At 39.1% G+C, this 18357-nt stretch overlaps 1 protein-coding gene across 1 annotated transcript in view; it reads left to right on the top strand.

Moving 5' to 3' along the window:
• Window positions 1–18357, top strand: part of NEBL (nebulette) — a 102362-nt gene that overhangs the window by 21426 nt on the left and 62579 nt on the right. Inside the window, 2 exon segments of the mRNA XM_075211934.1 lie at window positions 3393–3488; window positions 12603–12713. Of these exon segments, the coding sequence (XP_075068035.1) occupies window positions 3393–3488; window positions 12603–12713 (207 nt within the window).

The following is an 18357-nucleotide window of genomic DNA, read 5'->3' as shown; positions in this document are numbered from 1 at the left end:
ATGCCCTACCCCAACTATATATCTGTCCCCACTTTTTAAATTTACCTCCCCCTCCAGTGCAACATGGTTTTGCCCATGTGCAAAGTTACTCTTTTTTTATGCTTTACTCTCCTTAATGACTCAGGCCCCATATTTGCCACCAGAACTTATCCCTTTTCATTTCTTATGTCAAATACAATTTTATATAGTAAATTCTCACAATTCCCAGCAGAACTTTTTTTTTTACAGTTGTATTAAAATCATTCAAAATTGTAAAAAAAAGAAAGAAAAAAAAAAGCTAAAATTGGGATGATACACTTCCATGTAAAATTATTATATATGGCTGATGCTCTCCCTACTATAAATAATATGGATATTAGAAATAGCTGAGGAGTTCTGGGTAAGATCACATGCTTTTATATAGGTCACAGAAGTTTCAAGGTGACTTCTACTTTCTGTGATAATATACAGCAGAGGATACACTATTCTTAATAGACACTGAAGTGATGACACCAGAACTTACCGATTATAAGCAATTGTGTCAACCTGTTTATACTGATATTATTTACTGAAGTTTGTTTATTTTCTCCCACCACTAAATTTATGGCACAGTCTAAATTGGAATGAGGGAATTGGAGAATAATATTCTGTTTGACCTTTCAGAGCAGCAGCCAGTTGTGTCTAATAAGCTCATTTAGCAAACTGATAAAACAAATGACTTTATTAACCAGTGTTGTACCACAAACATTGTCAACTATGGGGAGATCACTATAGTATATTTAGTCATTGTCACTTCTTCTAAATAGGAGTGCTTACTTGCACATAATATCTGTATAGATTTCTACATTGCACTTAACATGCTAAGCAGGTCCTGCACTGATGAGCTCTAATAAGGCTGATGCAGACTGTCTTTAAATGTGATATATGGAAAGCATTGCAAAAACTTAAATATATGCAATGGAGATTAAATAGGGAATATGTTTTAAAAGAAAATAAATGACTTGGCTAAACTTTATATCAGTTTCTCATATTTTCATGATTCCAGCTTTATTCAACACAATATTTTAGAACAGGTGCCTCAGAAAAAAAAAATCAAATCAAATCTGTGGCAGGTGTATCTGCAAATGCGTAAAGCCATGAAAAAGGTTGTGAACCACTGTAATATATTATGTTATAGATATGTTTGTAAAAGAAAAAAGTTGTCTTGTTTATGTAACTTGTGCAAGCTAGGCCCAGCAATGCATGTTTTCTGGATATCCTCTTGAAAAAAAATAGCACATTATGAAATTAGCCATTCTGAAATGTTCGCAAATTGAATTGAATAGATTGAATTTATTATGTTTTTATTATTTTACCTCATCATCTGAATGATTATACATCTGTTTAATATTTATTTTATTACTAATAATTTTGCATTGGAATTTTAATGGCAGTGGGAGAATAATATTGTGGACAATGAGTTACACAGGGTACAGTTGTTTTACTTTGCATTAATAAGTCATTTTTGCATTAATATTTTTTATAGACTTCTGGTGCCAGTGTTGCTATGGCTGTCTGTTTCAAAATTGTCTTATTGCCATTTGCAAGCTTTCCATAGACAGAAATGGCAACAGTGCCATCTTCAGGTTATACGGAGATATAATACATCAGCACAATATTATTGTAATTTAATTATATTTATTATACATATTTAGTACAATGTACATTTGAGGAAAACTCTGTAATGTGATATACAAAAACTGCCTTATATTTACAAACTGGCTTAAATGTTTAAGAATGCTCTTCCTGTAGAATGTTACAACCTAAATGAAGATGTGTACATAACAGTTTAGTAATATATCTGGCAGCATCAAAGTGCCCTTGATTTAATCAACAAGGAGAGCATCACAACCGATGTGAATTTGATAACACATACTTGACTAAATAGAGATTTGGACATGTTCCAACATCAACAAGGGCTAGATTTACTAAGCTGCGGGTTTGAAAAAGTGGGGATGTTGCCTATAGCAACCAATCAGATTCTAGCTTTCATATATTTAGTACCTTCTACAAAATGACAGCTAGAATCTGATTGGTTGCTATAGGCAACATCCCCACTTTTTCAAACCCGCAGCTTAGTAAATCTAGCCCTAAGTCTCTACAAAAACAGAAGAAGCTTATAAAAGCCTTCCTCAGAGATGGCATTCTAAAAGAATGTTCTAAATTGGAAATGGTCCTAACATGTCCTTTATTACTTGTAAAATTCTACTCATTTAAATTGGGGTTATTCAACTATTAAGTCTATTTTGAAACTAAATGAAATGTACTTTTAAATATATGTCTTTTGTGGAAAAATCAGCAACTTGTATACTAGAGTCTATAAGAATGTAAATGTTATTCAAATATATTGTATTTTTTGTTACCATTATTTTGTTGTTATAATCTTTTTTTTAGACATTTTATTAAAACTTATTTTATTTCATTGTTTAAATAATGGTTCTCTTACAGTGATGTCCTCTATTTCTTTTATGGAGTGATTTATTTCCTAAGACTTATATTATTAGACTAAAAAAGTGTTTAATTTTATGGCGTCTCTTACACTAGTCTAACATGTAACATAAGATGCATCTGTAATGTTTGTAATAGTGATGGTTTATTTAATATAGAATTTGTCTAACCATATGAGATCATTTAAAAAGTGCAATGTATTAATGTCAGAGCATCTTATTGTCTGCAGTCTTTATCTCCTGCCAATCTGTTTGTCTTCAGGTTAAAGTGGGCAGGATAGAACAGATCATAGATAGGTGAAGTGTCAGACTATAAGTGAGCTAGTGGAACTAGCAGGTTCTCCAAAAGCACAGAGTAGTACTATGAGACTCGTTTTGAAACCTATGTGAGAACATTGCTCTTTCAAACACACCTCTATATGAAATGAAGTTTATAGATCCAACTAGTAACAAACTTTGCTTTTATACAACAATCACTAGACTTTAGTAGAATTTGTTATGTTAGAAAATTCTGAAATCTTCTTAATAGTGTTAAATAAACCAAGAATACAAGTATATAGAAAATATTAAGCCAAGTAGATCTGAAATAGTATCAGTTTATTTCTTTAGACCAGAGAAAACATTTTAACAAGGAATGTATTCATGCACTCTAGATTAATACTGTTTCAATGATTTAGCAATATTTACAACCCGTTTGTCTTTCTAATAATTAACAGGGAGTTTAAATCCCCCTACGCGGTGAGGATAATTGCAATCAAAAGTCAATAATAAAGACTGTCAAGACCTTACTAAGCAATTTTAAAACATTTTTTTTTTTTTTACACAAGCTCGGAATAACACTTAGTGATGACAAAACCCATTGGAATAATGTTGACCTATTTAGAGTACGTTGTTGAAAATTATATAAACAGTGCCTTTGACTTGCAGATAAGCTATAAAGAGAAGTATGAAAAATCCAAGGGCAAGTGCGAGTTTGTTCCTGATATTGCTCAACACAAAGCTGTCACAGATTCCATATCAGAGGTAAGATTAAGGTCTCTTTATGCATATGTAGCAATAGTTACTTTGGGGGTCTGAATACACGTGGGGCCCAGCTTTGACACTTGTATAAGTGATCCCAGTACTAAGCCAAACCAATAAGGATTAGACATGAGGTTACACAGGGTTTGAGGAACACTGGTTACAACCATTACTTCTTATTAAAAATATGATATGATCTTACTGGCACTGCATGTGGTTAATTCCCAGCAGAAGAATTGCTCAAAGGGACAATTGAATTCAAATTAGAGGGACAATTACCTGCTGAGCAATTTCACCAGGAGAATTATGATGGTTTATCACAGGCTATTGCTGAGCAAATCTCCTGAGATACTGTTTGCATTCAGCCTTGTTATCCGAATTTTTACATTTTGTATGAAATATCACCCAAAGTTTTCTGACTTATGCTGGATAAATCCCGGGTGTAACATTTGTGACTCTCCATAATTGTGAATTCCCGAGGACTGCCATTGGAAAATTCCATTCTCTTTTCTCTTCCTCTTTGCTTACATTTAAAATTTTGGATGCTCCTTCCCCTCATATTGCTTTAGTATCTGTTTGGTTCAGAGGAAGTGTGATTGTTGCACAGAAGCTTCATGTCAAGTAGACTGTTTACACTGTAACCTATCACTTCGAATGTTTGTAAAATGCGTTCGTTGTCAGGATCGTTGGAAGAAGATACAGTAGCCCAGGAGAAAATATGTGGGGAATGTGGTTGTGGTGTGAGGTGGAGGATGGATCTCAGAGTACCAAACCATAAAATCTATCTTGTGTCCATCCTCCCCACCCCTTCCCCCCCAATGTTGGTCTGTTGCTGTCCTCTTCTGCTGCTGCAGTCACATTGTGTCCTGCTCTGCTGTCCTCCTCTTTACCCCCTGAGCTCTGCTGTGTCCTGGTTAATTTTCTACTACTGCCGTGTCCCTCTGTTATCTGCTCTGCCGTTCTCCTCTTTTCTCTGTTCCCGTCACTGTCCTTATACATTGTGTCCTGCTACTGTTTCTTCACTTTGTGATCATTTGTCCACACTACACTCAAGTAAGGTGAAGGGAGAGAAAGGTTTAGGGCACAGGGGGAGTATTTTAGGACCAGGAGATAGTGGTAGGTAGTTATTATCTTTCTGCGAGCGAGGCAAAGTAAGTAGAAAAATTAGAACTCCTAAATCCTCTGGATGTGAGGATTTAGGAGTAGAGGGGAGGTGAGAGCTCTTGCTGGAGAAACCATTAATTAGAAAGCCCTACTACAAAACTCCATGTCACATGATACAACACTAACCATACTGCTAATTTGGGGTGGAGAAAGGTTGTGTTATTGTACACCGCATGTTTCTATTTGTGTCTTCTTCTGCAGATGTTTGTTTATTTATTTGTTTTATACCTTACCAAGAAACATTTGGCATTAAAAAACATGTAGAAACAAAAAGCAAAGAATTGTGCAGTAGTTTCAACATATGGTTATTGCTCAGATCCAGTACTGACATTTTATTTTTAGATAAAAAGCTGATGACAGTTGTAGTATAGCAGTCACACAGAATTTCACATCAAAATCTCCTAAGAGATGAACAAAAGGAATCAGCAAGTGATGGGCTTCTATAGAGTAAACTGGGCTGGCTTAGCATTAGGCAGAGTAAGACTATGTCTCAGAGCGAGGGGATTGAGCTGAGCAGAGTTTCTCTTCCTCACTGCATAAAACGAACTTCTTGACTTTCATCAACCAGAAAAATTTAATACAAAATTTACGAAAGAGCAAAAGCTGGGTCCGGCAGTAAAAATGCTGCTTGTGATATCATGCATCTATTTCTGTGCGAATGCACCCGGTTTTATGGGGAAGTGCATGGTCACGATGGTGACATCTGCGGGATGCGAAATTTACCATCATCTGGTGGGAGGAGTTGGGTGGATTGGGGCTTTGTTGAGTGTGGCCAAGGGCAAGATGACCTCAGTCACACTATTTTGGGATTCTATGGGACTGAAGGGAGAAAATGAGACCTCAGCCTATAATTGCAATAGAACCCCTTTCTTATCTTTCCAGTGCACTTTATTCCAGTGCACTCTTCTTGTCATACCTAAAGTGCACTCTTCTTGGCATACCTACATGAATGCAATAATAAAACATTCAAACAAGTCATTAAGACAGTCCCGATACCCCCTGAGCCTCATCATTAATATAAGATATAAAATATATAAATGAGGTTAAACAGAGCAGTGCTTTAGGACAAAACCTGAAAATTTAAAGTGACGTTTTTATTCCTTACACGGGGCTCAGTCCCAGCATTTTCATTTGTTTATTATGCCGTTTCAAACCTGTAGTCTATCCAATTGTGGAACAATTTCTGCTATTTCACAGTAGGGACAACTGGACTGTCTGCTGGTATAATGAGGCTGCTGGAGTAGAGGGGATTCTCTAATAGATTAAATGCATGACTAAAATCAGTGTAATATGCACTTATGAATTTGTGCATATACATCCATATACTTGTACAATCACTTTTATTCAGCTAGAAGTGTTCCTGTGACCCATTTTGGGGTTAGTGCCACCCCCTTCCTCAGGCAATGGCATGTGGCCTTTTTTAAATTTGGGTTGGAAATATATAAAATTATAGTTATCTAAATTACAAATGCAGTCATTACACATATAATTTAGAATATAATGAAATCAATGAAGAGATTTGCATATATGGTAGTGATGGGCCACAGGTGGGGCGAGGCCTGTATGTGACCCACAGTGACTTCACCTGTGGCCCCTGTCTCCTTTACGAGTCGTCAGTCCTTTCTTTGCTTTATCCTCTGTCTGCCAAGAGTTGGGAGGCTGAGGGTGGTTTTAGAGAATGTTTGGGGTGAATTGGTTTCAAAGGGCAATATGGGGGCGTTTTGGGTGAATGGGCATTGTGAGGGATCTAAGGGGTGTTTTGGGGTGAGTGGGGGGATTGAGTGGCATCTGGGGTCCCGTCTAAGGGCATGTGGGGTCTCTTTGTTTAAATTGTTTTGAGCTGTTCCTTAAAGGAAATCTGTGGCCCTTGGGAGGTTTAGAGGGCCAAACATGCGGCCCTTGAAATGTATCAGGTTGCCCATCACTGAAATATTCTAATGGAGGGTGGAATCCCTCAATGAGAATTAATGTGGCTCATACTTGGTACTTACCCACTCAAATTAGCTTTTGGAGTCATTTGAATTTGACATGCCTATAAGGTCTAAGGGTATAAAATGTTATTTATCATGTACAATTGATCCGTTTGTTGTTGTTTTGATGGTTTTTGAAGTGTGTTTCACAAGGCGCAGAGCAAATACTTCTACCCACTGGCGTTATGGTAGCATTTTTTCACAGTATAAATGTTAGGGAAAAACTCATATCAAGAACAAAACACATTTGCCTTACTATCATTACTACTATCAATTGGAGCTCACGTAGAGCTCCCCGAAGACTTTCACAATGTGGATAGAAGAACTAAAAAACAAATGCAGCAATTGCGGTTCCAGTGATCACACACAAGACCTATTTTCCCTGAAAATAAAAACAAAATTGACTGTACATAATTCAAATGTTTCTCCTAATGCATTACATAAGTGTGACTAAGATATACAACACTCCCGTCATTAAGAGGCTTATGTTTAATTATACATTCAGTATATAAATGAAGAATTTGCAGCTGTGGCTTAGCAAATGATATTGTACCTAATAAAATATACGGCCCTGTTGACATATCTCTCTAGTCAGCTGCCCAGTAAACCAGCATGTCCAGTATCCCTCACATAGGTCCATACTGCACATATAAACACAAAGGTCTAATTCTGATTTATGCTCAACAACTGCAGATAGCGTCTGTAATAGTAATCTTTCTATCCGGGATTTTAATGACATCTCACACAGTGACGAATAATTGATTTTCGGCCTTGAACGCTATAGACAGGGATAGTTTTATTGCTCAAAAAGATGTGGTTGACGAGAGCGGCTTAAAGCTGAAACATTGTGTTGTTCTCTATTCTCATAAATAAAGGTAATATAAATAGGAAACCTTTCATCTGTTAACCTGTGGCCCTAGTTATGACATGTTAATCCTCCTTAGAGTTGTATACATTGAGAATAAGAAAGCGCGGTTCATGTGTTGGCATTACAGCGTGTTCCCTGTAATACGGAGTTGAGTATATAGAGACTGGTTCAAGGTGCAGAACATTCACCAATTGTTCCCGATAGAAGGTCACACTGATGTGTGAATGGAGCTCTGCAGTCCATTGAATTGTCGTTGCCTTGCCATACTGTCATTTAGCTCAGTGTGTCAGATTCCTCGCCCTTTCCAGCATACAGCAAATGGCATTTTCATTATTATATGACATTGTTTTCTATCACAATTAAGTGTTGCTTCTGATCGTGTAAGGATGAATATGGCTGCTGCTACTGTACTTCAAAGGCAAAAACTTTGCTCTTGATGTACATAATAAATGTATGTAATAAAGCTTGACTTCATTTGAAAAACTAACAATAAGAATTCAAAATTGGCATCAGAGGAACCTTGAAAGTGGAGGAACATTAATACAGAGTTATGATAACTTATCATTATGGATCTGTCTTTTATTTCCTGTCAGCATTTGTCATAATAGTGTTTTATAAAGTACAGCGCTTGCATAAATATGTGTACACAGGGCCGGCGCTACCATTAGATAAACCTAGACAGTCGCCAAGGCTCTGTGGTTTAGGGGACACTCAAAGCACTGAATGAGTGACTTATTGTCACTCAATCATTTTTCCTGCGGTGATCCACACTGATTAGCAGCTGACGACTTCTGTTCCTCCATGTCAGTGATGGGCAGGCAGTGTGCGCCGTTTTATGATGTCACAGCCCAGTGTCACACACTCAGCCTGAAGGGAGCAGGAGATGCCGTCCTCTCTCCTGTCTGCTAAGTAAGAAGCAGGGTAGAGATTAAGGTGCGGCACCCAAGGGGACCCAAGCCATCTGAGGAAGCTCTGTGTGTACAGCTACTGACTTGACGCATAAGCACTTGTGTTAACCCTTAAATGCACTGTGGACTGTGGTGGCATGAGGGTGATAAACAGGGTACATAAAGGGCCTATTTACCAAGCTCCTAAGTGCTGCTGAAAATCCACCGAAAATGGCATTTAACATTTTTATTTATAAAAATAGGATCATCAGATATCAGAGATATCTGCTGTGGTCCTACTGTCATTGTACGCACATGCGGTCCCTATAGGTTTCTATGGGTGCTGTGATGATGCCTCATTTACCAAGTTCCAGAATCAAAGCTTTTCGGAACTTGCCCACAATTGCTAACGCCATCTGAAGATGGCGTTAGCTATTGAATCTTATGGGGAGAGCATTGCGGTAGAGCAGTGGTCAGGGAACAGGGGTAAATTACCACAAATGGGGTAAAAATTAAATTCCTGGGGGTAATGCTGCTGATTCACATACTGTCAGTTGGATTGTAGACCCATTTAAATGTAAAAATGCTGTTGTACCAGAAGAACCTCAAGGGTTGGCAGAGGCACTTCTTGAGCTTCGATGCAATAATGAAGCGGGTAATGCATTTGAAAACAAAGCAGATCTGTCATATATTTGGATGTCAACAGTTGCAAAAGCATTCAAAATTGCCCATGAGGAGGCAGTCAAAAAGTTGCTGCCTTTTGCAACAACCTACCTTTGCGAACAGGGATTTTCCACTCTAACGAACATAAAAACAAAGCAGAGAAATCGATTGGACACTAAAGACTGTATCCAAATTGCTCTGACATAAAAATGCCCCAATATTGATGCTCTCGTATCAAAAATGAAGCAACATCATTTCTCCAAAACCTGAAGTGTTGAAGTTGAAGCTTTCAAAGAAATTTTGAATAGATTCAATAAAATTTTGAATTCCAATATATAATAATATATGATTTCCTTCCTTTCAAATCACGGGGGTAACGTCAGTGTATCTAAATATATTTGGGGGTAAAAGGTAAAATAGTTCCCTGACCCCTGCGGTAGAGGGACCTTTGGAAATGCTGGCCACAGGGATGTGTGTTGCAGGCATATATTATAGCTAGGAGTCTGTAGTGCTGGGTTCAGGGCTGTTTGTTGTGGTTTTGAGGCTGTCAACTGTCAATATTTAGTTTTTTTCCATACTGTGCACACTTAGTTTATTTTTATATGTTCTGCTTTTATTTTCTATATATAGTCACGATAGTATTTGTGCACAGCTCTAACAATATAGGAACCCCAATCTTGTTCTGTGCCCTGGACCTCATTTTGTCTAAAAAATGTTTCTGCTGAAATGTAAAAAAATAATATAGAATTATACGTATCTCCTGGATGAAATCCATCCTAAAATGTAATATGCCTCTTTTATGTAGTCAGCTTCCATCTTAACAGATGAGTGCCTCAGCATGTAGAAGAATGGTTTAATAACTTAATCCATCATTTGATCATGCTCCAATCTAGAGCTATTGTAAAGTTTTCTTTTGAAGTTACACTGAAGACCGGAATGTCAATATGACTGAATGTTCTTTACCATCTGTAATTATTCAAACAGAAAAAAATAATGTCCACAAAATGTGTAAACTGATTCTATGGACGTCATTTAAAAAGCGCATTGGATGTGCAGAGCAGAAAGCCTTGGTTTAGCACAGGTGTAATGGTAAGACAACAGAGTAGTGCCCGTTATTAGGATAATCGTTAACATTACTTGCAAACACAATGACTATATAATATATAGAATGTAAAGTACATAGATAGTGATCCAAGCCTCAGAAAGACTTTTGTAGCGGAAAAGTTTGATACTCCAGCGCAGATGAACTCTGAGGAACGAAGAAAAAACATATACGGCCCGACGCAGAGTTTAACTTGACGCCAGTTTGCGTAATGTAAATTGCACAAATTTGCAGCGACCATGCCCATAAAGAGAACAGATGCGTATGACCTAATGCAGACTTGCGCATATCTGGCACTGCGCCTCCTTATGACTGGAGAGACGGAACACGGAGGAGGAAGGGAGGGAGGGGGTGCTGAGTATAGTAAGGGTGTGGTTCATACAGACCTGCAGAAACACACATATACTGCTAGAGAGCATGTGCAAATACATTCTGATAGTGCTGATTAGTCGTAAACAGGCACATATGTTACTGACCCATTACACAGTGTGTACAGCTCTGAATATGGGTGGAAATATGTTATTTTGGTGTGCACGTTTTTTAGAGTATTATATGCTTTTTTACAACAATTCTGCATTATCTCCATAATGTGTACCTGCTTATATAAATCTTGTACAAAAAATACATAAATGGTGTAGCCTGTAAGATCATCTAACTGTATTCATCCCAGGTGCAAGAATATTCTCAGTGTAACCCCATGGGGAAAAGAAAAAAATAGAAAATAATGCTCTCTGTTTATTTGAAACGGTTTGTTTTGTAAAAATAAACAATATTGCACTGACCCACTCAAACGTACAATGTGAGTTTAAGTAAATGTTCCAATATTTGACTTTCTTTAAATGGTGAATATGAAGACTGTCAGGCCATCATAAGGAACGATCTTCAGTGTAAATCAAGGTGGAAAAAAATCTGAAAGAAATTTGGGCGCTGATTCCATTCCACTCGCGACCCAAGGGTTGCAAGCAAAAACAAGCGTTAAAATTACCATACTAGCGATAATACTGTGCACTATTACCGTAGTAAAGGTAATAGTGTGCAAGCGCCGTAATTCCTAGAATAACGCGGCTGAATTGAATTGGCCCCATAGTGTGCTCTGTATGATTAAAACAATGGACTTAACATCATCAGAACTGAATAATTGTGAGTCCAGGTTGTCATGATGCACTGAAAATTACTGTTAGTGTTGGAATTGTTTGGGATATTGTCTATAAACATCAACATTCTTTGATTTCTGAAAAAGATAAGTCTGCTCCTAACTTTGTATGAGGACTCCTAAATTTGTATCCCTACTCATCATAGTACAGGATTTACCTGTTATCGTACAATGCAATCCTGCCACTTTCTAATTTGTCCATGTTTGCGGGTGGTTTAATTGGTCGAATTCCAACCATTTGGCTCTGGGTCCAAGTGGCCAGATCAATCCCAGTGTCGCTGTGGTGAGGTCAGAAACTGTCGGCACACATCATCACCATTTATTTATATAGCGCCACTGATTCCGCAGCGCTGTACAGAGAACTCATGCACATCAGTCCCTGCCCCATTGGAGCTTACAGTCTAAATTTCCTAACTAACACACACAGAGAGAGAGAGAGAGAGAGAGAGACTAGGGCCAATTTTGATAGCAGCCAATTAACATACCAGTATGTTTTTGGAGTGTGGGAGGAAACCGGAGCACCCGGAGAAAATCCAGGCAAATATGGGGAGAACATACAAACTCTACACAGATAAGGCCATGGTCGGGAATTGAACTCATGACCCCAGTGCTGTGAGGCAGAAGTGCTAACCACTAAGCCAACATGCCTGCACAGGTCAATAGTGATCATCTGCCAACCGCATTTACCAACATGTCTAATGATAAAATTAACAATGGTATTTGATTTTATTATTTTGATTATAATGCATAAGTAAATGAATGGACTGGACAATGACCCGGCCACTTGAGGCTCAGACTGAGCAGCAGGTTTGGCCGCATGTAGCCAGCTTAATGGGACTTTAACCTCAAGCTGTCTCTAGCCAGGGAAAGATATAATTTGATATAGTTTTATGTTGATCCCCCTGTGCAAGCTAAGAGCAAACTCATGATATTGTGTCTGTCAGCTAAGACAGAACTGTAAGGAAAATGAACAGTACACGTTGCTAGGTGGATTTACACCTTCTTTGGAAAAAATACCGGCCTTCTCCTCATCACACTATGGAAGGTTATATATTTCTTTAGACAATGCATTCATACAGAACAGAGAGATCCTTTCTTACTGCATTGTTTGAAAATCTGAAAAATGACTTACGGAGTGTATGTAGAGTGTATGTATACCTGTTTCTTCTTGTCACCCTATCGCTTGACAGCCATCGTGCAAAGGGTTCCAACACGGCTTAGCTCAGCTCCATTAAATGGGCTGGATTTCAAAATGTTTATGAGTATGTTCACATGTAATCTGATATTTTCCATTTATTTCTTCCATCTAGACAAAATACAAGGAATCCAGCAAGAAAGATCTGTCCAACTCTCTGTACAAGAGGATGCCAGCAACATTAGACATTGCGTTTGCAAAACAAGTTACACAGCTCCAGAGTGAGGTACTGTCTAGAAAACGTATCTGGTCTTCCACGTCTGTTTCTAGAACATCCATGTTTACTATTTGCAAAGAGTGGGGGACATTTATGAAAATCGGTGCATGGAGAACTGTGCTCATAACAACCAATTACATTTTTCTAGTACAGTGTAGAAAATTAAACCAGGCATCTGATTAATCGCTATGAGTTATAGCACCTTTTTGATCTGTGCACCGCTTTTCATAAATGCACCTCATTATGTTCCCTAAACTTTTGATAGTCGTCTCTTTGTGCTTTTCAATAACAATACATATTGGTCCTAGAAAAAAACCTAAACCCTTGATTCTTGTGGCGGCTGCTGTTTGTTTTGTGACATATTGTCTTTTTAGAATTCTTTATGTGTCTAAAAATTAAACTAATGGGCCCAGTGTCGCTATATAAATTGAAGTAATTATTTTAAATCACTAAACATCTAATAATACAAGTGTACCTAGTTTTGTAGCATTCATAGGGGCATATTCAATTCTCGGCTTTTTCCGCAGCGGAAAAACTATTACCGTTGTTCCGGTAACTACAGCCGGATTTCAGCTCGCAGCTCCCTGAGCCGCGAGCTGAAATCCAGCGTGAAAAGTACCGTAATAACGTTATTTACGCACACTATTACCGTAATGATGGTAGTAGTGCGCGGGGCGCGTTACTTTTGGCTGTAACGCCAACAATTGAATATGCCCCATAGATATGTAAAAGGTCCTACCCCTGACAGAAATAGAGATGTCCACTCAGAAAAGGCTTCATTCAATAGATAATAGACAGAAATTCTGCTGTGCATAGGAAAAATACCTTCCCCCACACAGTGGTGGATCCAGGGGGGCGATCGGGGCGATCGCCCCCCCCCCTAGCAGGGGTTTGCTGCCGACCGCTGCACACTGTGCGAGTCCGTTCAGCAGTGACAGTGTGCTGCCCGGCTGCTCTGAGTGTGTTTTAAACACAATCAGAGCAGCGGGGCAGCACACTGTCACTGCCGAGCGGACCTGCACATACAGTGCAGCCGCAGAAGTCGGAAAGGGGGCGGGGCCTAAATCCCCCCCCCCCCCTTAAATCGCCCCGGGTATAGACATTTCCTAGATCCGCCCCTGCCCCCACATAATAACCACTTGATGTCACATATTCTTGCTTTCAATAAGCTCCTAAAACATTTACATGTACATTTATTTATGTTACATGTAGCTCTTATGTTTGTGCCTAAACAAGTGAATGTTGCTAATTTTAGTTTACTTATATGCCAACTAACAATTTGTTGTGGTCAGGTGCACTGAGAGGGTTGGGGGTAGTTACAAAGTACCCAAGCTCGGGCCTCCCCTGGGTGTCCAGTGGTGGGAATCATGGTGGGGGTGGATTTCATTCTGGCCCATACGCACTGGATTATAGGATGGGCTAATGACAGCACGGACCACAAGATCACATTCGTTAGGTCACATTAGGCATCACTGACTTCTGCTGAAGCTGTGCGTGCAGCCTGGGGGGTGCACAATCACAGACGCATAGGCTGCACTTGTGGTCTAATAATTATGTGGGTTGTACCTTTAATGATATAATATTAACATTTTCACTTACACTTATTTTCAAGTTTCATATTAATTATTGGCCAACAAGTCAAGTGTCACTGGCAGACAGATTGTAGTGTTAGTCAACGGCATACTTACCAACTTTCTGTTGGTGAAATCCGGGAGCCTGCAGAGGAGGTGGGCGTGACGGGGGGGGGGGGGCTCCAAGTGACGTCATTTTGGACCTGCCCCCATGACGTGATGACGCAAAATGCGTCATTTGACAGCGGGGGGCGGGGCCAAACGCCGCGATTCACCGGGAATCGCGGCGTTTGGGACTTAATTCTGCCCACTTCACTAGGAAGTGGGCAGAATTATCCAGATGCGGGGGATTGCCACACTCGCCCGGGAGCCCGGGAGACTCTCGCAAAATGCGGGAGAGTTGGCAAGTCTGGTCAACGGACTGTGGACTGTTTGTCATTAACAGAAGGACCTTTGTTGCAGAAAACTGCTAACTACATTTGGTGCCAAGTTTCTAAGGCAACACCCCAAAAATAGGCTTTACACTACTAATAAATATTGGCCTTGTGTCATAAGCTAAACGTCCCCTCTGACCATTCACCATTCACTGCAGAAATTCATCCTATGTTGTGATCCTTTTTAAAAGGCCTTTTTAACCGTTAATGGTTAGTGGGAAATGCTGTAAGTTTGTAAATTCTGTTTCTATTTCTACCACATCTGTAATAGACCACAGAGCAAAATGGGAAATGGATGGCTGTGTGTTCAGTTTCTCTTGTTTACCTGTGATATTTGATTATGAAGTAGATCACGAGTAAATGCTTCAGTCAACTAGTTTCAATTCAATTGTAGTTTAAATGTAAATCTAAAAAAATGTATGTATATGCGGGGCTAAGGCAACCCGCTAAGTCCGGGGAGCGCGGCAGAAGTACGCAGCACTTATCAGGCCGCCCAGCTAGCCCCTCTGCGCTGAAACATTTTTTCCGGCTCGGGTGTTATGCCCCTTTTATCTTACGAGGCCCCAGTCTGAACAGGTATTTGATCAAGCGCAGGGGAGCAAAGAGACTTCATGGCACATGCGCCAAGTCCAGGCAGGGGCGGTGGGGGGCGCTGTAGATCCTAGCACCGGCCTTGTATATGAACGTTCTTTCATATAGAGGAGCGTATTACATCTGTGCTTTTGCTGTGGTCATTTAGAGCCCACACACATATGGTACCTGCCCCTGCATCCCAACAGTTACAAAATTGGCTGGACAGAGGAGTGTGAGTTACAGCACAGTACATATAGAGTACTCTAGATTAAATGCTCTGAGGAACAAAGCACTGGGCACTATGTAATAAAGAAATAACTAGGCAAGGAATAAATTAGTGAACTAATGCTGATTAGTATAATTGATGAGACCTAGGGCTAGATTTACTAAACGGCGGGTTGGAAGAAGTGGAGATTTTTTGCCTATAGCAACCAATCAGATTCTAGCTTTCATTTTGTAGAATGCACTAAATAAATGATAGCTAGAATCTGATTGGTTGCTATAGGCAACATCTCCACTTTTTCAAAACCGCCGTTTAGTAAATATACCCCCTAGCCTTGTTCCTCTACAGGACACCTGATACATTCTAGTTTTGGTTTGCAGACACAAGTTTTTTGCGATCTTTGCCCTGTACTCATTAATAGAGCTTATCTTATGGCCCGTGGGCCTCTATTTGGCGAGGTTTCTTCTATATTCAGCTAAAAGTCTTTTTAACTATGTGTTATCAGATCAGTGCTGGATCTGCTTCTGCAGCTTCCACAGTTTCTAAGCATTTATGTTACTGTCATAACAAGCATCACCTGGGCATGCATGACGTGTGGGCGTGAAAGGGTTGATCACAACAAAACAACCTGGTCTGGCTAAAATGTATTAAAATCCCCCCATATTATATTACATACTCACTATTAAACACTCAGTTCTGCCACCAGTAAGATTTGGTTCAAGAGCTGACATTCTTTAGGAAGTCTTTAGTTACTACCTGATTTATCCCAAAATCAGGGCCAAGGTTTTCATTATTTGAAGGCGGAGGTATGGGTGGTCAGAGTGTGACTGCAGAAGATTAGGAGCATGGCATAATAAGTTGTGATTTCCAAATGCTGGGATGTTGGGAGGTATGAATTAAGACAATTACAATGATAACCTGGAAGGAATGCAAAGCAGTGGTCGCCTCCTGCAGGATAATCATATTATGGCATGTTTTCTTTTCTGAAGCTCTGTAGTGAAATCTGCAATAGATCTATTCAGGTGGCCAAGTGACATCCAGTTAATAGCCACAATTGTGCTAAATATTGTGATTGTGCATAGGTGAGCTGATCCTATGCACAACTGAAAGAAACTTAATAAACAGTGCCAGCCTTCATCTGTAGTAAAAAAAAGTGCAGTCTCCTTGCTAGTCTTCCTTAAGCTGTTCAGGTCTCAAATCCTAGGACAGTGTTGGCTAACCTGTGACACTCCAGTTGTTTGTGAAACTACAAATCCCAGCATACCCTTCCAGCAATAAGCTGCTATATATTGGCAAAGCATGCTGGGACTTGTAGTTTCACAAACACCTGGAGTGTCACAGGCTAGCCAACACTGTCGTAGGACAACAGCCCCGATGGCTTTGTCAGAAGAACCACATATGCTTTTCATTTTACTCTAATCAGCCAGTCATCTGCCACAACTTGTGTAAATATTGCTGTGTAAATTGCCATAGGTTCAATGGTATTTGGTACAGTGACTGTATAAATCGATATGTCAAGTACAAGTCACAGCAATCCCAGATGTCTCTGGGGAAATTGTAAATCAAAGCTTTAATACCTGGTTTTAGCAAGTGCTTGTCTAAGACTCTTGTCTGGAAAAAAACTCAGTCAGTTCTTGTTGATATATTACAGCAGATGCTTTTTCTCTGGTCCTCTGAAATATGATGCTGAGTATTTTTTTCTCCTTCTAAATGCTACATTAATTTACAAGGTTGGAGACAAATGTGACAGTCACATTTCACAGGAATCTGCTGAAGAAACATTTAACACAGACAAATACATCAATAAAAGAAACACTTTTTCTATTGTCATCGTAAAAAATGAAGTATGTTTTTGGCAGAGATGCTGTTTTTTTCCGCTATAAATAAGATCAATATTTGTAAAGCTCTGCCATACAATTAGTCATGTATTGGATATAAAAATTTGTATTTCACATTCAAATGACATCATACATGCGGGGTGTGTAAGCGGATGGATGGGTGAATGCAATAATTTTCCCACAATTAGATACAGATTCACAATATATGGATTCTTATTTTATTTCCTTATTGTAACTTTATATCACCTTCAATGACTGAAGTCCTATACCAAAATGGTTAATGGATTATAGGGATTTTATTCTAAAAGGTTGTATGAGTAGAGTAAATTATGGAGTAAATAAGAAAATCGGCTCATTTTTCGGTTTGTCTACACTAATACAATAGCAACCAATCAGACACGGGGCCTGATTCATTAAGGATCTTAACTTGAGAAACTTCTTATTTCAGTCTCCTGGACAAAACCATGTTACAATGCAAGGGGTGCAAATTAGTATTCTGTTTTGCACATAAGTTGAATAGTGACCGTTTTTTCATGTAGCACACAAATATCAACTTTAACTTTCAGTGTAAAAATAAGCTATCAAGTATGTGTGTGCAACATGGAAAAACAGTCAGTATTTAACTTATGTGCAAAACAGAATACTAATTTGCACCCCTTGCATTGTAACATGGTTTTGTCCAGGAGACTGAAATAAGACGTTTCTTAAGTTAAGATCCTTAATGAATCAGGCCCACTATCTTTAATTGTCTAACTGACACTAGACAGACACAAGCTGATTGCTGATTGGTTGCAATGGCTCTAGGGCATATATGCACCTTTCAGCAATGTTAATAATAACTTTTCTAAATCAGTTAGGTTTCAGTATCATGTAGTTACACTGGTAAAGGTTGGTATCTGTTTGGTTGCTGTCACACTGTTATTGCATCCATCATGTTATGAAATAAGCCCCACAATCCTGTTCTCTCACACGGTGCAGTGACAAATGCCTGATAATTAACAACTGGTCAGTGAG

Source organism: Mixophyes fleayi, chromosome 5 (assembly GCF_038048845.1).
Source record: "Mixophyes fleayi isolate aMixFle1 chromosome 5, aMixFle1.hap1, whole genome shotgun sequence".
Classification (NCBI taxonomy): domain Eukaryota; kingdom Metazoa; phylum Chordata; class Amphibia; order Anura; family Limnodynastidae; genus Mixophyes; species Mixophyes fleayi.
Note: the sequence above shows the minus strand (reverse complement) of the source record. Positions and strands in the feature narration are given on the sequence as shown.